This window comes from Lepidochelys olivacea (genome assembly GCF_965140295.1).
Source record: "Lepidochelys olivacea isolate rLepOli2 genome assembly, chromosome: 9".
Lineage (NCBI taxonomy): Eukaryota > Metazoa > Chordata > Testudines > Cheloniidae > Lepidochelys > Lepidochelys olivacea.
In genome coordinates this window covers 50,859,514-50,880,466 of record NC_140419.1, presented here as the reverse complement: position 1 = coordinate 50,880,466, position 20,953 = coordinate 50,859,514, and the positions used below count along the sequence as shown (strand labels likewise).

General features: G+C 47.1%; 1 protein-coding gene across 1 annotated transcript in view; it reads left to right on the top strand.

The window, feature by feature from the left end:
* The first annotated feature begins 516 nt into the window (after positions 1-516).
* Positions 517-20,953, top strand: part of TRPM2 (transient receptor potential cation channel subfamily M member 2) — a 57,957-nt gene continuing 37,520 nt past the window's right edge. Inside the window, exons 1-6 of the mRNA XM_084639846.1 lie at positions 517-564; positions 9,402-9,651; positions 10,549-10,634; positions 13,394-13,562; positions 14,333-14,513; positions 19,760-19,926. Of these exons, the coding sequence (XP_084495972.1) occupies positions 9,487-9,651; positions 10,549-10,634; positions 13,394-13,562; positions 14,333-14,513; positions 19,760-19,926 (768 nt within the window). The 5' untranslated portion in view covers positions 517-564; positions 9,402-9,486. The remainder of the gene's footprint in view (positions 565-9,401; positions 9,652-10,548; positions 10,635-13,393; positions 13,563-14,332; positions 14,514-19,759; positions 19,927-20,953) is intronic.

Sequence of the window (20,953 nt, the reverse complement as noted above, 5' to 3'; positions counted from 1 at the left end):
TTTGTTATCTACTCTGGACTTGACAGGCTTGGAAATAAATGGACCCAAGTTTCCATCTAAGCAGTGGATATGCTATTCTTTTCAGCAAGTATTCTTGCAAATGGGGCCCTCATACATAACAAAGCAGCCACTGATTAAGAGTTGTGAAGAGTGGTTCAGATTTTGGACTATCATTTGCATTGTTAAGATGAAGCTACTCAGGAGAAAGAAAGTGCCTTGTCAGGCTGTGGAATGGAAAGGGTTCCTCTGCAGTTTACAAAGGGTATGTGACTCACCAAGGTCTAGCAAACTCTGGATTGTCCTTATGCCTAAAGCTCCCTAGCAGGTCTAGGGACTGCTTCTGCAGTCTGATTTGCTGGAAGGCTGCCAGCAGCAGCCCCGTCTCCTCCTCCTAACTGCAGTCAGTCAGTTCAGAGATGCCTCAGCTGATTCTTCTCTCATCACCTGGGTCTCAGCTAGTCAACTGACCTGCCTGGAGGGGGAGTCGAAGGGACATTCCCCATGTCTGGCACCGAACGTCTGAGCAGGAGATGCAGGAGGAGGCTGCACAGCAGGTGCAGGCAGGTACATTGTTTGGAATGTACAGTTTCTGTGTCGGGTCTTAGCAGATTTTCAGGAACTTCAGTCAGGGCCTGGAAGCTGCAAAGCCTGGGAATGGCTGTCCCAGACAATGTCAGTAGCAACCAGTGCCCTGCAGAAGGACAGAATCTGACAGAAATGCCCCTGAGGGCTGTCCAAAATTGCTCAGGAATCAGGCTATCTGCAACTATGCTGTAGGGCAGGGCTGCAAGAACCCTTTAATCCATTTAAAACCACTTTGGGGTCCTCACCACGCCATGCACATGTATGCATGTGACATGTGAGAGCTCCTGTGTGCATGTGCTCCCTGTAAGATAGGCTGTGTGCGTGTCCACCTTGGAAGATGTGCGTGTGTCCCCCTTGTGGAATCCTTTGTGCCTCTGCTTTCTCTTAGAGGGTTCCTGTGTATGCAGTGCCCAGCGGAGGGCCCTGTGTGAACGCCCGTCAGCGAGCGCTGTGCGTGCTAGGCACTGCTGGCTAGTTTAGAGTGTACCACAGGCCTGAGTTTTATCCTGGTCTCTATATAAGCAGATACCAGAGAGGGTGAGATGGGATTGCCTTCTGCAGTTTGATGGAGGTATTGAGCAAAATACAATATTAAATAACTGTGATTTTGTTCAGCCATCTCTAGTGCATGTTGAGGATTTCTTTGGTGTAGGCCAAGGCCCTCTTTAGCCAAGATACTGTTTTTTCCCCCCAAAAAAGTCCCTGCCTCATTCCATGCAGAGGGTGGCTACATGGGCACCAGGTTTGTATAATTTTTGGTGGTGCCCAGAATGGGTCCAAGCAGAGCCATCCCATCCATAGGACAGACCAGGGCAACCGCCCCCCAGCCCTGCACTTTGGAGGGCCCTGTGCTTCAGGGGGACACGGGATCCAGGGCAGCCTGGAGGGGTTAGCAGTGGGCCTGGTGCCAGCAGCAGCAAGTGATGCCGCCCCAGCCCTCTCTGCTCTGCCCCGCTGGCTCCTGGCGACGCTCATGGGGAAGCTGGAAAGAGGCAGGTGGGGACTGGGGCTTGGGGTGGAATGGGGGCAGGGAGGGGGCAGAGCAGGGGCGGGAAGAGGCAGGATGGGGGCTTGGAGGAAGGGGTGGAGTGTGGGCAGAGTGGGAAGAGGAGGTGTGGGGTGGAGCGGAGCAGAGGGGGCTGGGGCCGGGTCGCTCACGGCTGCCAAGTCAGGCCCCTTGCTAACCCCCCAGGCCACCGTGGACCCCATGTCCCCCTGAAGCGCAGGACCTCCCAAAGCATGGGGCCTGGGGCAATTGCCCCGGTCCATCCCATGGACAGGACAGCTCTGAAAATATAAGCCCAAATATTGGTGGAGCCGGGCCCCAGTTCTTGAATATTGGTGGAGCATGGGCACCCCAGGCCCATATAACTCGCTGCCTATGGGTGGCTAGTACTCTGGGAACGTGGAAGCTTCTCAGTATTTCTCTCTCTCCACTCATCATTCAGTGTGTAACCCCCCGAGGCCTTATTTACTGCAAACCATCCCAAATAGCCACTAAATACAGAATTATCAGACTCTGGGCTTGCTTATCACTATGAGGCACTTGCTCATCATGAGTGCCTCATTCCCAAATATTAGTGATTTTGTCTTTATGACTCCCTTGTGAGATAGCAGTTTTTGAAAATTTTACCCATGGGGGCCCAGCTTGAGACACCAATCAGTGAGGTCCCCAAAAGGTAGTGTACATTTTTTCCAGCTTTTGATCTTGGCAGCCCCCTTGGACACATGGAGATAATAATATGCAGCTAAATGATTTAGGAGCCTTTGTTCCATTTTCTAAAGAACGCTAGCACGGCCGTCCTTAGGATTTATGGGGCCCTACGCAGTATTATTAAACTGGTGCCCCTATACCCGACGGCAGCCCAGCAGGGGGGCGAGGGGGAAGGGATGAGGCAGCAAAGGATAGCGAGACGCCTGGCCCACCTCACGGCAGCGGAGAGTCACAGTTCCCCACAGACACCCCCGTATGCGCTCCCTCACCGCAGAATGGGCATGCAGAAGGTACCTAATTAAAAGCTCTAAGCTTGGGAATAAAAAAAAATGTCAGTCACAGGTTTTTTGAGCTGCCCTGAAGTTTGTCAGACATTTATTTGCAAAAACTTCGTAGTAAGGGCAAGTCAGCTGTCTTGCTGAATACAACATTAAATATTATCGGATGCATCATCACAAAAGCTTATGCTCAAATAAATTGGTTAGTCGCTAAGGTGCCACAAGTACTCCCTTTCTTTTTACGAATACAGACTAACACGGCTGCTACTCTGAAACCTGTCATTAAATATTATGGAATACATGATGCAGCTCTTCTCTGTTTTACATTTTCTTAATTGGCATTTCTAAGCTGATTTTATATTTTAAATGTACTCTTAAGCCTTCATAAAAGTAATAAGAACATAAGAATGACCCTACTGGGTCAGACCAAAGGTCCATCTAGCCCAGTATCCTGTCTTCTGACAGTGGCCAGTGCCAGGTGCCCCAGAGGGAATGAACAGAACAGGTAATCATCAAGTGATCCATCCCCTGTCGCTCATTCTCAGCTTCTGGCAAACAGAGGCTAGGGACACCATCCCTGCCCACCCTGGCTAATAGCCATTGATGGACCTACGCTCCATGAATTTATCTAGTTCTTTTTTGAACCCTCTTATGGTCTTGGCCTTCACAACATTCTCTGGCAAGGAGTTCCACAGGTTGACTGTGCGCAGTGTGAAGAAATACTTCCTTTTATTTGTTTTAAACCTGCTGCCTATTAATTTCATTTGGTGACCCCTAGTTCTTGTGTTATGAGAAGTAGTAAACAACACTTCATCTACTTTCTCTACAGCAGTCATGATTTTATAGACTTCAAATGATATCTCCCCTTAGCCGTCTCTTTTCCAAGCTGAAAAGTCTCAGTCTTATCAATCTCTCCTCATACGGAAGCCATTCCATACCTCTATGAAGAGAGAGATTAATAAGACTAAAAGAAAAGGAGTACTTGTGGCACCTTAGAGACTAACCAATTTATTAGAGTATAAGCTTTCGTGAGCTACTGTAGCTCATGAAAGCTTATACTCTAATAAATTGGTTAGTCTCTAAGGTGCCACAAGTACTCCTTTTCTTTTTGCGAATACAGACTAACACGGCTGTTACTCTGAAACCTGTCATTAATAAGACTGAGACTTTTCATCTTGGAAAAGAGATGGGTAGGGGGAGACATGATTCCTGATCAATCATTCCAGATTACTATATATTTAACTCAGTGAAACAAAGACATTATTTTAAATTAATCAGTCACAAAGGTTTAGTGTGTTCATAACATGTTCATTGCTTTTAGAAAAAGGGAACACTAATTTACTTTGTGTTATCTCCATAACAATAAATATGTTGAACAATAGGCAATGAAATTTGTTATCTCCATAACAGACAATGACATTTCAACAACTTTAAAAAAAAAATGTTTCCAAAGATTTTAGGCACAACAAAGGATTTTATATTTTACTAAGGTACTGATTTTGCTGGAGGGTTCTCTTAAAACTAGTTCATCAGATAGTCAGAAGTAAAGAAAGGGAAACTCTTTGTCCAGCGATCTCGAAAGAAAGGGGTGTTTTCCCTTTAAGGGCTCTCTTTGGGGTGGGGGTGAGGGGGTTGTGTGTGTGAAGGGAGAAAGGGATGGACAGAAAGGACAGGAAGACTTTGGAAGCAAGGTGTTTTTTTTTTACTATAGTAATTAAAATGTGTATTTTAGATAAGGGTGGTCTTTTGAAGGATTTATTTAAAAAACTATGTCTGAAGATCCAAGCATTTAACGCTAAAGATCATTGTACATCTAAAAATCTATGCAAGGATTTTTTAGAGATGTGATTTTATAATCTTCAACTCACTAATGAAATATTTTTAAAGCAAATTTTAAACTAAGGTCCTGTAGACTAACATGTTCTGAGTAAATATTACAGTGATACACAATGTTTTTGTCAGTAAATTCAGAAACTGACAGTATAATACCTGGGGCTTGGCAAATGACTGTTAAATGGAATCATTACCACTTGAATGGCTCTAACAGTTTCAATGTTGTGCTAATAGGTCTGGCAGGCTAGAAGCTTTTTCACTTTTAACTATTCAATCCCCTCCCGAGGAAGACTCACCAGGCTGCAGCAGCCAGCTGTGGGAGTCTGCAGGAAGTGTCAGAACAGGGATAGGAAGAGCCGGGAGGGTGGACACTAACACCCACTGGTGCCCCAAATTTTCAGGGGCCCTACGCAGCCGCGTTGTCTGCGTATGCCAAAGGACGGCAATGAATGCTAGGCACACAGGGCTAAGATGCTCAAAGGCACTTAGGTACCTAGCTCCCATTGACATCCATGGGAGCAATGGGAGTTAGGTACCTAAAAGCCTTTGAGGCTCTGGGCGGAAGAAGCCCACGTCTCCCTGCAAGTCAATGGGATTTCAGCTCCTGCATGCCCCTGAGTCACTTTTGAAAGTGGGATGTAAGTTGCTAAATTATTTCAATGGTTTTGAAATTTTTCATAGGGGCCGAGCACCCACACAACCTATTGACTTCAGTCCCATGTGTGGATATTCAGCCCTTAAATGAGGTATCTCAAGTTAGACTCACAGAAAATGAGAAGTACAGAACTGGAGGCCACCTGTGGAAACATTTGGTGTGATGATCTAGCCAACATCTGCATGTAGGAGAGCAAAGGCCAGAACCTAGGTCTCCTTGGTTGCAGTCAGCTGCCTTAACCACATGCCCATTCTTGTTCCTCCTGTAGTTTTCTGCCTCATTCCTGACACACTTTCCAACCTTTGCAGTGAAAAAGCTAGGGATTCTACCAACAGTAGCTTCATTTCCTGTTTAACTCCAATGCATTCAGGGAGCACCATCCAGCCTGTGCACTGAATGAGGCAGTGGTTCTGTTGGGGGGGGGAGATACAGTGTGTGATCGTTAAATTAAAGACAGCATCATAATGCATGAGAGAGCTGAAGTAAGGTTGCATAGGTTTGTCTTCATTTTGGTGTTTCCTAACTTTTCAGTGCTTGACTTTGCAAGCTGATTAAAAGAATGTTAATCTAGTTTATTGTATGTAATTTCCCAGGTTATTTTAAAAGAAAGATACACAATCTATCCATTTCAACAGTGAGATAACCAACCAGGCATCAACAGGGCCATCAGTCCATGGTCTTCACCCCCATAGCACAGCCCTCCACCATTTGAGCAAAGGGCTAACTCCATTAGCTACCAGTGGCAGAAGGGTGTGAGCTCTTCTGTAGACCAGCCACTAAAGGGGGATGCAAGACATATGTGCCTAGATCCTAAATACCTTTTAAAATCTGGGCTATAGAAACTGTGGGCAACCTATGCAGGAGTAGCCCCATTTCACAGGCACATAGCTAAGTACATAGAGTAGTTCCCTTTCCCTTCCTTCTTCCGCCTGAGAAGTGTGGGGCTAAGCAGCTGAGAACTGGGGGTAAGATAGTGGAGACTTGGATTCTATTCCCAGCTGTGACAGAAATGACTGAACTCTTCCCAAAGATCATTCAGCCTGAGGCAGAGAGCAAACATAGACAATTGCAGCCTGAACAACTGGCAAAGCAATTCAACCTGGGGTTATAATTAGCCATGCTGGGCAAGCTTAGTCGTAGGAGTTGCTACTATCAAGGTAGAATACCATCAAGGATTAGCGGTCTTTGCCTCTCGATGTCCAGCCTGTTTCCTTTGAGATCATCAGACACATAACCACAGAGGACACACTTCTCCCGGGGTGAATTGCAGCTACCTCTGGGATGGAATACTGCACCTGTACAACTGTTCATAGCAAGGCTATGCACCACTTTAGGATACAAGGTGCAGTTTGAAAATGCATGGGGAGCGTAAGTACAATAGGCAGAATGCAGTGTGATCAGGACTCTGAGGTTAATAAGGTAGCTACTTCTACTCAAAGACTGGGGGAGTGGTAAATAGAGAGGGCAGGTCCCTGGTACAGAGCAACCTAGGCACAAGCGAACATGCATTTTAATACGATCAAATACAAAGCCATACATTTAGGTCCAAAGAATGGAGAACATGCAGGATGAGGGACTATCCTGGGAAGCAGTGAGTCTGAGAAAGACTAGGCAGTCATGGTATATAGTCAGCTGAATCCAAGCTCCCAGTGCAACTCTCTGACCGAAAGGGCTAAAGCAACCCTTCATGAACAGGGGAATCCCGAGTGGGAGTTGAGAAGTTATTTTACTTCTGTATTTGGCACTGGTGCAACTGTTACCAGAACATGTCCAGTTCTGGTGCCCACAATTCAAGAAGGATGTTGTTAAGTTGGAGAGGGTTCAATGAAGAACCACGAGAATGATTAAAGGATTAAAAAACCTGCCTTATAGTGATAGGCTGTCAGGATCCTATCCAGGGTAGTCAGGACCAAAGGTCAGAGCTGGGTCAAACCTGAGGCTGAGAGCAGCAGAGGAGTCTATAGTCAGGTTCCAGGCTAGGGTCAATACCAAAGGTCAGGAGGTAAGGTCCAAATCAAGCCCAGTAATAGTAGCTATTGGAGATCCACACTGTTGCCTGGAGACTTCCTGGAGTACCCCTGGGGTTTATATATGGCAGGGAGCCAATCAGGAGCCATGAGGTTGCTGCCTGTCTGTCCCCTTGAGGCGGGACTTCCTAGGGGCTGTGTCCACAGCTGGTTGTAGGTAGTGGAGCTGGAGCTGGTTACAGCTGCTGCTTGGTGGTAGCATGGTGCTGTTTGCTGCCTAGCAGCTCTGCAGGGCTAGGTTTAAGACCCACTGGGCTTTACATAGACTTAAGGAACTCAATATGTTTAGCTTAACCAAGAGAAGGTTGTGGGGCAACTTTTCAAGTGCCTCCATGAGGAACAGAAATTGGAAGCTCTTGAGTCTAGCAGACAAAGGTGTAACAAGCTTCCAAGGGCTGGAAGCTAGGTAAATTCAGGCTAGAAATAAGGTGTGCATTTGTAACCGTGAAAGTAAGTAACCATTAGCACAATTTCCCCACAGCTGTGGTAGATGCTCCATCACTGGCCATTTTAAAATCAAGATTGGATGGTTGGTTGTTTTTCTAGAAGATCCGCTCTAGTTCAAACAGGAGTTAATTCAGGGCTGTCCTATGGCTTGTGTTACACAGGAGGGCAGACTAGATGATCACAGTGGTCCCTTCTGGTCTGAAATCTATGGAAAGTGCCAGAGAGGATGGCAATGAGCAAAAGAGGACAGGAACTTATTTTTACAAAAATATTTTTATGTGAAATGTGGCATTTGCAGCATGGTTACACCAGCTAGTGCCATACTGGGGCATTGGTCTCATACTGTGCAACCTACTGAATTAGCCGTAGCATCTCAGGGACCTTAATGGGGGAGACAAAAAAATTAGCACTTCCAAGAAAACAACTGTACATCAAGACTACAACATTTCATCCTATCCCATTGCTGGAAAACTGGCTTATTTGCTCATGACCCAGCCAGACTGTGATGTGGTGGAGGCTGAATCGTTCTGCAGGTGTATGAATAAATAATAATCATAACACATTGCCTTTTTATAGCACGTTCCAGCTGAAGATCTTAAAGTGCTCCGCAGACATAAATGAAATTTAGCCTCATGACACTGAGGGCGCAGTTGTGGCTTTAGACCACAGCTACAGGTAGAGTCTGTCAGTCCAGCAGGGCTCCCACAGGCAGTGTGCCTAGACCTCACCCTGGGGATCTGGGAGTGAGGGTGAGCTTGGAGGGTGCTACACCCTTTGAAAGGAGGGAGCATGCACTCTGGCTGCCTGACATTCTAAAGACAGGGCAAGTAACATACTAGCTGGGTGTGGTGCAGGGGGTAGCTGAGGGTTTGATCTGTATGCACAGAGCAACCTGGATGAAGGTGGATAGCTGGTGTTTAGCCAGAAGGTCCTTGACTCACCCTAGCAGGGTGAATAGGGAAGACACATGGGATTTCTAATCTATAGAGAGAGGGTGGATTGGATAGATTGGGTATTTTCCCATTTGGTGGAATAATGGCTTCGGGTGGGCAAGGTATCATTTCTGGGCTGTGTGTGGGAGATGTGATGTGTTGAGCTGAGTGAGGAGTTGAATCTCTGCTCTGTGTATGGAGGGTAACAGAAGATGGCGGTGTCTATGGTTATTAATGAGTGGCTGATTTGGAGAATGGTCTGTGGTTGTGTCTCTGGGTCATATGCCATGGGTTATAGACAAAAAATTAACAACTCAGCTGTCGGTGATATAGATATGAGCCTACAACTAGTCATACATATTAATATGAACACATAAATATAGATGCAGTGTATGTTACTATTTAGTTTTATTTTTTTAGTTAAAATCTTCCCTATTTCATCATTTAATTGGTTTAATTTGCAGCAAGGGAGATTTAGGTTAGATATTAGGAAGAACTTTCTAATTATAAGAATAGTGAAACACTGAACCAAGTTGCTGAAAGAGGTTGTGGAATCCCCCTCATTGGAGGTTTTAAAGAACAGGTTGGACAAACACCTCTCAAGGATGGTCTAGGTTTACTTGGTCCTGCCTCCATGCAGGTGGATGGGCTAGATGACGGCTCGAGGTCCTGTCCAGCCTTACATTTCTACGATTCTGTGATCATTCATTCGGGGCCTGTTGTAGGAAAACAGCAGATTAATTTAGAAGTCTGTGCTGTCTAGCTCATAGCATAACTGGTCTAGCTCACATCTGAAACAAACCCCAAAGAATGTTGGGATTGGAGGGAGAGGATTCATGGTGAGGGGTGTTCTCCTAGCAGCAAGCACCAGCTAGAGTTTCCTTGTGTTTCTGATGCATGTTTACTATTTTCTGTTTCATTGCATTTCAGGACTTCTCAGTGTAACAAATTCGAGAGGCTGTGTTGAGGGTGACGAGAGACCTGCCCCGTAGCTGGGAGTGGCCGGCAAGCCAGAATGCTACCCCTAGAGCTGAATGGAGTCTGCCCTGATGAGGGAGACAGCTACGTTGTGCATCCCAAGATCTGCGACCTCAAAATGGTTCCCAACCTCAGACGCAGCAATAGTGGCTTCTGTAAGAGCAAGAGGAAGGCTCACTTTGCCACTGGCAATAATGAAAAGGCAAGTTTAGACAATGCCAAGGTTAGGGGGAGGCCAGCAAATACACTGACCATGTGTAAGAGTCAGGGGCATAACCAGGAGATGCTCCAAGCCCAGGGGTGGGTTGGTGGGAGTAGGCTGAAAGGGGCTCTCAGTCCAGGGACAGAGTATCATTTGGAGGAGGTAGTAGTTAGGGTCATTATATGCTTTTCTCCAATAGCCAGGGAGACAGACAAAGTGCCCTGGGAGAAGTGGACACATGGAAGAGAACCGTTCTGACAATCCCATTCACACAAGGTGAAAACAAACCCACTAACAGCATCACCCTCAGTCCCAGAGCTGTTCTGATGCTTGTGGAGTGAGAGCGGGCAGGGCATTCACATACCTTAATCCTTGTCTGCAGGGGCCAGTGGCGCACCTGAGCCCCTCTGGCCAATCCCCTGCTCAGGTGATGCCCCCTTCCCTCTGCCCACTTTCCAACCCTAAGGAGGGGGGATTCCTTAAAGGAGCCACAACTCCTTTCTTCCTGTGTGACCAGACAAAGCCCCCACCAATTTAACATGAAATAACTCAAGTTAACCTGTAACAAATTCAAAGTGTGAATAAGCTGTTAGACTCAGCCCTCGCTGCTCCTTCATGTCTTGTCATCCTCAGCTTTGGGCACACGTCTATCTCTCTGGTACACAGTGTGCTGGCAGAGTCCTCACTCTGCTAGCTGTCTAACTGAAAGTGTCAAATTCCCCTGGGGTTTCTTGCAGTTGTGAACTTTGTTTCTCTATGTACTGGCTGAGAGCCCTTGCACACTGCATCTGTGATGTGCCCCTTTTTCTGTGGATCAGTTGTAGGAACCTATGTAATCTGGTCTTTGTCTGAAACTGTGTAGGCCTACTGTTCCCCTTATTCTCTCCCCCACCATAGGAGAATCTCAGCGCGTGGATTTCTGAAAACATCAGGAAGAAGGAGTGTGTGTACTTTGTTGAAAGTTCCCAAATGTCAGATACTGGGTAAGCCAAATGCATGGATGTTTTCCCCCTTCCGTCTGCTTCTTACTTTCCACCCACATTGCAGGAAAGTAGAATCAACATCCAGTGTTAAGCCCATTTCTGCTACGAGGAGAGGAGTGCAGTAATGGTCTGGGAGCCGCAGAAAGAGAATACAGGAAAAGATTTCCTGGAGAAGAAATGTTGTGTTTCTTCAGCTGATTCCACAATGCTAAGCACAGCTGGTTGAAAAATGTTGTTCTTATTCCTGTGGAAAACTTTGATGGAAACAAAACCAAAAAAATGTAGTTTTTGTTTAAATTTTCTACAGAAAATTTGGATTTTTTTGGTGGAAATTTGAAAATGGATATATTTTGATTTGCAAATGCAGCCATGATACCTCATGGGAGTTGTAGTTCTGGTGCCACATGCTCCCATCAGGCAGGCCATTCAGCTGGGTGCAAGGTCACACTGGTGGGGGTGGAGTGGCATGCTCTTCCAAATGGTGTCCTCCAAGTGGTGTGACCTTACACTTACTATGAGTGCAGGGTCATGCCAGTGGGGGTGGGTCCATGCCATTCCCAGAAGTACCACATTTTCTGGGAATGCATGAGTGGCCACCCTCGCTCCTTTTCTTTATACTGACAATGTATACTTACATAATAATGTATACTTATGACAGTTACCACCCTTTGAAAAGTGCTTTGAGATCTTCTGATGGCAAGCACTGTATAAACAGCTAAGCATTATAGGAATTATTATTTATAGGCTGAGCTGTCTGCTTGGATATTTCCCCTGATGCATCACAGTCTCCTCTCTTGGAGAGGGAAGGTGGTGCAGCATGAGAGTCCCTGGTGACGGTGCATCATGGGAGGGGTAGTCCAGCTGGGGAGCCCTGCCCATAGAAGTGAATGGAGATATAAAGAAACTGAACTACAATTTCCATGAGGCTCTGCAGCAGTATTTCCAGATGGAAATATTTGGGGTTTTGGCCAAAACATTTCAGTTTTTTGTGTGTTCTGTTTTTGAACAGAAAACTGAATTTTTTTGCAGAAGGCAGATGCTTTCACAAAAACATTATTTTAGTCAAAAATCCAACAAAATTGTTGATCAGCTCTAATGTAATGTCAGGATCAAAATCTGGGGAACTACTCTCCCAGGCAAAGTTGCAAACATGGGTAATCCTCATAAAATCTCCAGTGTTGTCACTGCACGTTGCTGATGACTGTAGTGAGGTTGCATTTACTTCAGGAAAATATATTACAGTAATGTATTACTATTGCAGCATTTAGAGTCCCCACTGAGATCAAGGGTCCATTGTGCTAGGCAGTGCACACAGTAGGAGACAGCCCCTTCCCCAAAGAGCTGACAAACCAATAGACAGACGCCGGAAGAACCGTTATCCTCTTTTAGCAGTTGGAGAGCTGAGATCCACAGAGTTGAGGCCTGAGCTCACACAGGGAATCGGTCCAATGCTTAACTACAAGTCTTGGCTTGTTACATTGTTATGAAGTACTGTCATCTATAATAATAGGAAACACGCTTGCCAGACTAAGAGAACTGGGTTCCTTCTGCAATGCAGGTGCCTTGATGTGGCTCCTGATTGCTTGTTCACCTACTGACTAGTTCACAGCACTGAGCAGTGTGCATCAGGTCTCCTGGACACTGGTGCAGATTAGTGAGCTTCTACCACACTTAACAGGTCAGTGGTGCAAAGCACTCTGCCCTACAGCTGGTTGGGAATTTTCAATCAAAACGACTTGTTGATGGAAAATGCAGTTTCTGCAAAGTTAAAATTTTCTATTTTGCCTAAATTTTTGAATATTCCAATGGAAAAATATTTCATGAACTATTTCATTTTGGGTCCATTCACCATTGGATTGTTTTTCCCTTTGGTGGTGCATTGCCTCATGGGAGTTGTAGTTCCAGGTGATTCTCCCCCATGGGCTGAGCTCCAGGGCTGGACTACATGTCCCATGGTGCAGCATGTGGTGTCCCTTCAGACTGACCTGTGTGGTGCATCATGGGAGCTGACTATAGTGCATCACAGGAGATGTAGTCTTGCCATGGAGACCTGCCATTGGGGGCATTAGGACATGAAGCACCCAGAACTACACCTCCCAAGAGACAATGCAAGGCACTACTGGGATGTGTAACTTAACATTGAACTGACTCAGAACAAAATGATTTTCCATTTCTGAATCAATATTTTCCAGAACTTTTTGTTCCACAATTTTTAAAATATATTTTGGCTTAATTTGGGGTGAAAACAATGTCCAGATATCGGAATGTCCTGCAGAATGGAAATGCTGATTTTTGCTGCGTTCTACCATGCACAGTGATCTCTTCCTCACAGTGATTTCTCCTCCATAGCCAATAGCTGATGGGCAAGCTGGGCAGGAGATATAAGCTCCCTAGGGGCTGGTGTCGGGAATTTTCAAAGTAAGCCATTGCCACTGCTTCCAGTCTCATACTCATAGACTCAACAGACTCATAGAATCATAGAATATCAGGGTTGGAAGGGACCCTCAGGACGTCATCTAGTCCAACCCCCTGCTCAAAGCAGGACCAATGCCCAACTAAATCATCCCAGCCAGGGCTTTGTCAAGCCTGACCTTAAAAACTTCTAAGGAAGGAGATTCCACCACCTCCCTAGGTAACGCATTCCAGTGTTTCACCACCCTCCTAGTGAAAAAGTTTTTCCTAATATCCACTCATCCGCCTGTAACTGCCAGAGACTCCCCTTTTGAGTTCAGGGAGTTGCTGATGCTGTTTTCTTGCAGGAGGGTCATGTGTGAGTGTGGTTACCCCAGGGAACAGCACCTGGAAGAGGCTACAAAGCCATCTGTTTTCCTGGGGAAAGAATGGGACCCCAAGAGGCACATCCAAGAAATGCCGACGGACGCATTTGGTGATATCAGCTTTGTAGGTCTGGGACCAAAGGTGGGAAAGGTGGGTCAGTCCCTAGTGTCTAGGGGACAGGGATCCCATACTGAAACCCTGCTGCTCGGCACTTGCAGCTGATAGAATGGGCCTATTTGCCTGCTTTTGATGGTAGATGAGGAGAGGCTCCAAAGGCAGCCCTGGTCCCAGCAGAGAAAGGGAGGGGGCAGGTGGGGTCACCTCCTTCACCCTGCCAACCGCCGGAGCAGGTCTGGGGAGAGGGAAGGAGGCCCAGGGCCAGGACAAGTAAATCTAAGGTCTCCTCTTAAGCCATTTGGTGGGCCAAGATTCAGTGTGCGACCTCCTCCACTCCTCCTGCCTTAGACTCCTTGGGGTCTGAATCCCATGGAGGTGGGAGGGAACAGGTACAGCATCCAGCTCTGAGTCAACCTCACACTCCCCAGGGCCTGGCACTAGAACAGCAGCAGCATCCGTCACTCTGTCATCTCAGCCTCTCCTTAGAGGGGGGAATCTGTCACCTCGGGGGTGCTGTGCAGTGACAGATCCAGCTGCCAGCCTGGACTGGCCCTGAGGTGATGCATGGGGCAGTGGAGGGAGATGTTCCTCTCCACGCAGCCCTGGTCCTTTACAGGAAGGTGAGGAACTGAGGTGGGGAGAGAAGGGAGCTGCCTGGACTTGATTGCCTAGAGGAAAGGAGTTTGATTCTTGCTGTGTTGGCTAGGATGAGTTCCTGGCTGTCTTTGCTCTCTGGGTAGGTGCAGTGGGTTTTACTCCGTCCCTTCCCTGTGTTTTGCACACCCCCCCCCCCCCACCCTCAGTATGTGCGCGTCTCGGCGGACACCCCTCCATGCATCATCTACCAGCTGATGACTCAGCACTGGGGCCTCGACTTGCCCAACCTGCTCATCTCTGTGACCGGGGGAGCTAAGAATTTCAACATGATGCCGAGGCTGAAGAACATCTTCCGACGGGGGCTGGTCAAGGTGGCCCAGACAACAGGTAACACCTGCTGGTGGTACATAGTCCCTGAGGGCGGGCAGAGCATTCCTGGGGCTGCGCTAGAGGAGAGCCCTGTTTGCGTCCCTGGGGGAAAGCGCTAAGGGGTTCCCAATGGGGGATAATGTGCTAGGGAAGGAGCTCAGCTAATACGGTGGTGAGGGTGGTGTCAGAATGGGAATAGAATAGAAGGTGTCAAATCCTTGTGGAACAGCATCCCTGGCCTACGAGTTCATCAGTGCTGGAATGACGGGCAGTGACGTTGGCCCACAGCTCTCCAGACAGCAGTCCGATAGATCAGCCTCTGCAGGGGCTCTGGAGACAGGCAAGTTCAGACAGTTACCAGAGCTCTGCAGAGTCAGTGAGCAGCTTTGGTAAGTGACCTTCCATGAGTCCTTGGACTCCTGATCCCTTGGGGCCAGCGTTTTCCTCCGCCTGACTCACACCTGCCTGCCCTCTGCTTATACCATGTGCTCCAGGGGAAAAGCCTTTAGCTTTCCTGCAGGATCTGCTGTATGGTCTCATAGTGATTGGGGTGGGGTACAGGGGCCCAGAGTGCCTATCTCTGGGTGTGGCCCACAGATCTGAAATGTTGCTTTCAGACCGAGAAACCTCTTGCACTGTCATCTCAGCTCACTGCAGCCCTGTGAATATTTCTCACTTCTACCAGCCTCTCCTACCCACCACCCGCACACTGGTCTCTCATATACATTCCACAGGGCACTAACCCCTTCCTGCGTTCCAGCCCCAGCATTGCCCCGTATCTCACCAGGACCCTTGCACCAGCCTTTCCTCGTAAACGCTTCCATTGCTGAGCAGCCGCCAGTCACTCGCTGTCCTCTTTCAGTAATGCTGGCACCGCAAGCCTCTCATTAGCATGCTGCCTGGCTCGGCATCTCTGAGAATACAGTGTCAGTTGCACACCAGCAGAGATGCCTCAGACAGAAAATTAATGCAATCCCAGGAATCACCTAGTGAGTGATAGAGTCCAATGCTAAGACCAGAAGGGGCCATTACGATCCTCTAATGCAGGCCAGCATGACTCCTGTATGGAGCCCGTTCTGCCTCTTTGAGCAACAGTGCATCATTTACGAAGACATCCAGTCCTGATGTACTGACTTCAAGGGGTGAAGAATCTACTGTCTTGCTCAGTAAGCTCTCACTGTTAAAAATGGGCACTTTGTTTCTAGTCTGAATTTATCTAGCTTCAGCTTCAGCCATTGGATCTTGTTTTAGATTAGAGTCTAGTTTATAGACCCCTGTGCCATCAGAAGTCTTCTTGCTAGGTACTTATAGACTCTGATCAAATCACCTCTTAGCCTTCTCTGAATCATGAACAGAAATATCCTGAGCCAAATTCTGCCCTTACTGATATTACCAAGGGGTCCTCATGGGAAATAACACTGTGCTGGGATCTGGGCATGGTCCTTGCTTGGGGTAGCTCATACTCTGTGAGCCTGGTGTTCTCCCACATGGTGGGGAAAGGCCAGCCCAAATGTCGACTGGTGCAGGAGACCACGGGATCTGTGTTGGGATTCTGCTGCAAGAAGTGACAAATAAAAGCTTCAGCAGAGGCTATCCATACAGCCATTTCAATGAACTACAGAGAAAGTAGCCAATTCGTCAGTTCTTATTTCAAAGAGCTACTGCTGGGAAAGGAACAGCCAGAGTAAATATGGAGCAAAGAATCCGCATTCTGAACATTTGAATGAGGTGGGAGTAGAGCTGGGAGAACTAGTGATATTTTTTCAGGTTGTTTGCAGTTCCAGGGAAAAAAAATTAAAAATAGTTTCAGTTTGACCCAAAGCAAAATTTTCAGGGAATCAAAAAGTAGTAAAAAAAACCAAAATTGTTTTCAGTTGGATGCAATGTTGAGTTTGACCCAAAACAAAATGTTTCAATTTTGAACTAAAAAAAAAAAAAAATTAATGAAGCTGCAGGAAATTTCTAAATGACATTTTGTCTTGAATCAAAAAATTGAAACGTTCTGGTTGGAAAATGTTGTTACAAAACAATTAGATGTTTCCAGAGTTTTGTTTTTTTGTTTTTTTTTTCCCAATGGAAACAATTTGGTGAATTCATAAAATGTTTCTGTCGACCCAAATGTGCTTTTTTTGGCGACACAGAGTTTTGGCCAAAAAATTTCACCCACCTCTAGATGGGAATGAATCCAGACCTCATGCCAGAATTCCTCAGACTTTGAAAAAATTCAGATCAGGATCCAAACTTGGTGTTTCGGGCCCATCTTGGACAAGCAGAAAGAAGACAATCCAGACAAACCCATTGGCCCTTGGGAACTCTTCAGGTCTCACATGACTCTTAGGCACTGGGACTGATTCCTCACTGCCTTGCCCCTGGTGCAGTTATTATTGTCTGTATTAGGGAAGATTCTAGAGACCTCAACCACCCTCAGGGCTCCGTTCTACTTGGTGCTGTACACACACACAGGCCTTGTCTAGACTAGGATTTAAGATGTAATGTTAGAGCAAATTAGCTGACGTGGTAACTAACACATTATAAAAACCGGGCTAAGAACTGGAAATCATTGCAGAGGAAAAAAAGCTGTTAGGATCAAGCAGATTATGCAATGTATGGTCACCACCTTAGGCATTTGAATAACTAGACAGACAATGGGAGGAGATTGACCAAACACAAACAAGCCTTCTAAAGCTGACAAATACAGGAGAATAAGCAGACGTGGGGCAGGGCAAATGATTCCCTATTGATCAGCTGGTTTGATTGTCATGGACCCACAGGATTGGTGTTACACCCCCAGTTTTGGAACAGTCTCCAGGAGGCGCCCCTTCAATGTGCCAGACCCCCACAGGGTCTCACTCTTCCTCCAGGGTAAGCCATGCTACCTCACTGCCTCCTTGACTGAACCTCTGGGGCTCCAGCACTCCTACTTCACACCATGAGATCTGCTCAGAGAGTCCAACTGAGCTAGACTCTTGGTAGAGACTTGTCCCCTCTTCAGAGATTAATGCACCCCAGCATACACAGTGACACTCCCACAGCACTGTCAAAACAGTTGGGGTTATTAGTCATAGAATCATAGAAGATTAGGGTTGGAAGAGACCTCAGGTGGTCATCTAGTCCAATCCCCTGCTCAAAGCAGGACCAACACCAACTAAATCATCCCAGCCAGGGCTTTTTCAAGCCAGGCCTTAAAAACCTCTAAGGATGGAGGTTCCACCACCTCCCTAGGTAACCCATTCCAGTGCTTCACCACCCTCCTAGTGAAATAGTTTTTCCTAATATCCAACCTAGACCTCCCCCACTGCAACTTGAGACCATTGCTTCTTGTTCTGTCATTTGCCACCACTGAGAACAGCCGAGCTCCATCCTCTTTGGAACCCCCCTTCAGGTAGTTGAAGGCTGCTGTCAAATCCCCTCTCACTCTTCTCTTCTGCAGACTAAATAACCCCAGGTCCGTCAGCCTCTCCTGTGTTAACTTGACACAGTATAGGAAGTCCTTAGATTAGCACAGAGAAATGAAAATTAGCCCAGAGACCCTGCTGGTTAGCCCAGAGCCCAGCCAAGCTGTAGTGAATCCCCATGTTTAGGCTCTGTCTGGGGTCTTAGTCTGACCTCCTTGGTCGCTTCCCAGGTCAGAGCCCTGACTCCTTCCAGCAGCCATCACTTATCCTGCACCACACACCTCCCCAGTCCTTTGTTCTCAAGCTGGGGGATTGTGCTCAGCTTCCCTGCTGAGAGTGGGCGGAAATCCATCTCCCTCTGGGTTGCTGTCAATGTCCTAGCAATTGACTTTGCCTTTGTCTTCTTGGCTCCTCCATTGATATGGGGTTGGCCTTGGTCAGTCCTTTTTTGTGACCCATCCAGGCTCAGACAGCTGGGCAACATTCATACCTATGTCTCCCAGCCTGCCCTAAGAGCAAACAGTCCTCCTCTCACCTCATCTGGGTAGCCATGCAAATTATAGGGGAAACTGAGGCACAAATAGGCTTCATAAAAATACTGCAGAAAATTGCCACTTTCTCTCCAAGGAAAAGCAATAGAAGAAGAGGGAAAATGGCTGGAGGTTGGAAAAACTTTTGGTGAACACGTGCTGCGGCTATAGAGTAGACCTTCTAAACAAGTATTGGTTTGTTACTATTCTGAAACCCTTTTGATTCTTTGCAGATTAAATAGGGTGGCATCAGGAGGTGATATATGTGGCTATTTGTAAAATTGGAAGGATGAGATTTCATATGCATTAATAATGTTGATGGGTTTTTTTAAAAGGTCTCCAGACAAGTGTGTGCCTTTTAAGCTTTAACCGGGACCTTTACCATGTGCTAAAGGCAGAATGCCTTGCCTAGACTAGACTTTTAAAAGGTGTTTGTTATCACGTTAGCCTCATGCTTTTAAATCTTCGACTGTGTCTTCACTGCCAAAACAGGTGTGTGTTTACAGCAAAAGAATGAGTGCAAATTAGCGCTCTCGCTGCAAAATCCTAGTGTAGACAAGGCGCAGGTAGTTTTTAGCTAAGACAGGTCTGCCCTATACCCCACACCTGTGGTTAACTTCACCTACCTCCAGCAAAAGCTACAGAGCCTTGTCTTCACTAGGATTTTACAAAGAGGTGGTTAATGCCTGATAGTTATCCCACTGTAAAACACACCTTTTTGGCAGTGAAGACCTGGCCATTAAGGCCATGGTGAGAGACAGTCCCCTGCCCTGAAGAGTTCAGTCTGAATAGCCCAACAGAGGAAGAAGAAGGGTTATTAGTTGGGGATTGGTCCTGCTTTGAGCAGGGGGTTGGACTAGGTGACCTCCTGAGGTCCCTTCCAACCCTGATGTTCTATGATTCTATGATTATCCCCACCTTATAGAAACACACAGGTCCACAAGGTCAGAGAGGAAGTCTGCGGGAGAGCAGGGAACCAAATCCAGATCTTCTACATCCCAGTCCTGACCCACAAGACAATCTGTCTGCCCCTGCACAAAGCATGGTCCACTTGCAATAGTGGCATTCTCCTCACCTAGGGCCTGCACAAAGTGCAGGGCAAGGAGGCATGAAGCCCAGCGAGGTCCCAGACCTGTGTGTCAAAGAGGGTGGGCTCAGTGCACGGAGGGCTTTGACACCCCAAGGTACTGATGGGGCAGAATGCAGGATGGGTACTCCACAGGCCTCAGAGTCTCCAAAACCTGGGTGGAAGGGGGACTTCTGTAGGTCTCTGATAGGCTAGGATATCAGCCACTGTACGTGGCGCATTCACCTTGCCAACCCCTGCTCTGTCTGCCAGGTGCCTGGATCATAACGGGTGGGTCCCACGCCGGTGTGATGAAGCAGGTGGGAGAAGCTGTGAGAGACTTCAGCATGAGCAGCAGCTGCAAAGAGGGCAAAATTGTTACCATCGGCATAGCCACCTGGGGGACCGTGTACAACCGAGGCAGCCTCATCTGCCCCATGGTGAGTGTCCAGCCTCTGTGGGGTATGGGGGCTGTGTGTTTGATTGCTGCGGGGTGAGGGTGGGGGGCTTTGTGTTTGTAGACATGTCCTGAATCTCACACACTCTCAGCGGATTAGAAACATAAAGGCCAACACTTATCCCCCAACCTCTTTGAAAACCTTGCATCAGAAAGGAAAAAGGAGAAGGAATTCATGATTGCTTGTTAATACCATGTATTTAAAATACCAAGCATGCAAATGGAACTCCTGACCTTGCCCGTTTCATGTTAGATATTTTCACACAATCTCAGCAGCGATAAGAGAAAAATAGACAGCCGAGAAAGACAGAAGAGGCCATATTATGACAAGGGTGAGGAAAATATGTCCTCCCCCTTGCAAACACATTTTAGGGCACTTTTGGTTCTAAAATAATGTAGATTCCCTACCCCCCCCCCCCACTCCCAACCTCTCAGAAGTTAACCAAATCTGTGACACATTTGCTTTTGTTTCAGGGAAATATACTGGAGAATGCCTGCCATATCTGCAGAACTCCAGCTTGAGTCTGTAGTTACAGTGATAGGCCCCTCAGGAATACTTAAGGCAGACAGATTCGAGTCTAATGAGCCAGTGTGACGTTATTAGGTGCCTAAATAAGTAGTCTGCCTTTCAGAAGGGCTGAGCATCCACAACTCCCATTGATTTCACTGAGAGCTGCTGAGAACTTGACGCTTTGGACAATCAGATCATTTATTTTGGAACTTGGGAGCCTAACTCCAGGCACCCCTACCCCTGTTTCAGACTCTTGGCCTCTATGCTGTGCAGTGTCCACCTTCGAATCACTGAGCTAACTGAGCTGGTAGCAATTTCAAATCCCTCCTTTGTGTATTTCTGAGCGGAAGATTCTCCCCTCTCGATTCCGTAAAGCATCAGGAGGGGCCCGGAAAGAGGGGGCCCCAGGCAGGTGGTGCAGGGAGCACTGCACAAGCTGCTGAGCTGAGAGGATTAAGTAACAGTCACTGTGAGAAACCGCTTGGGAGGGGCCGGGATG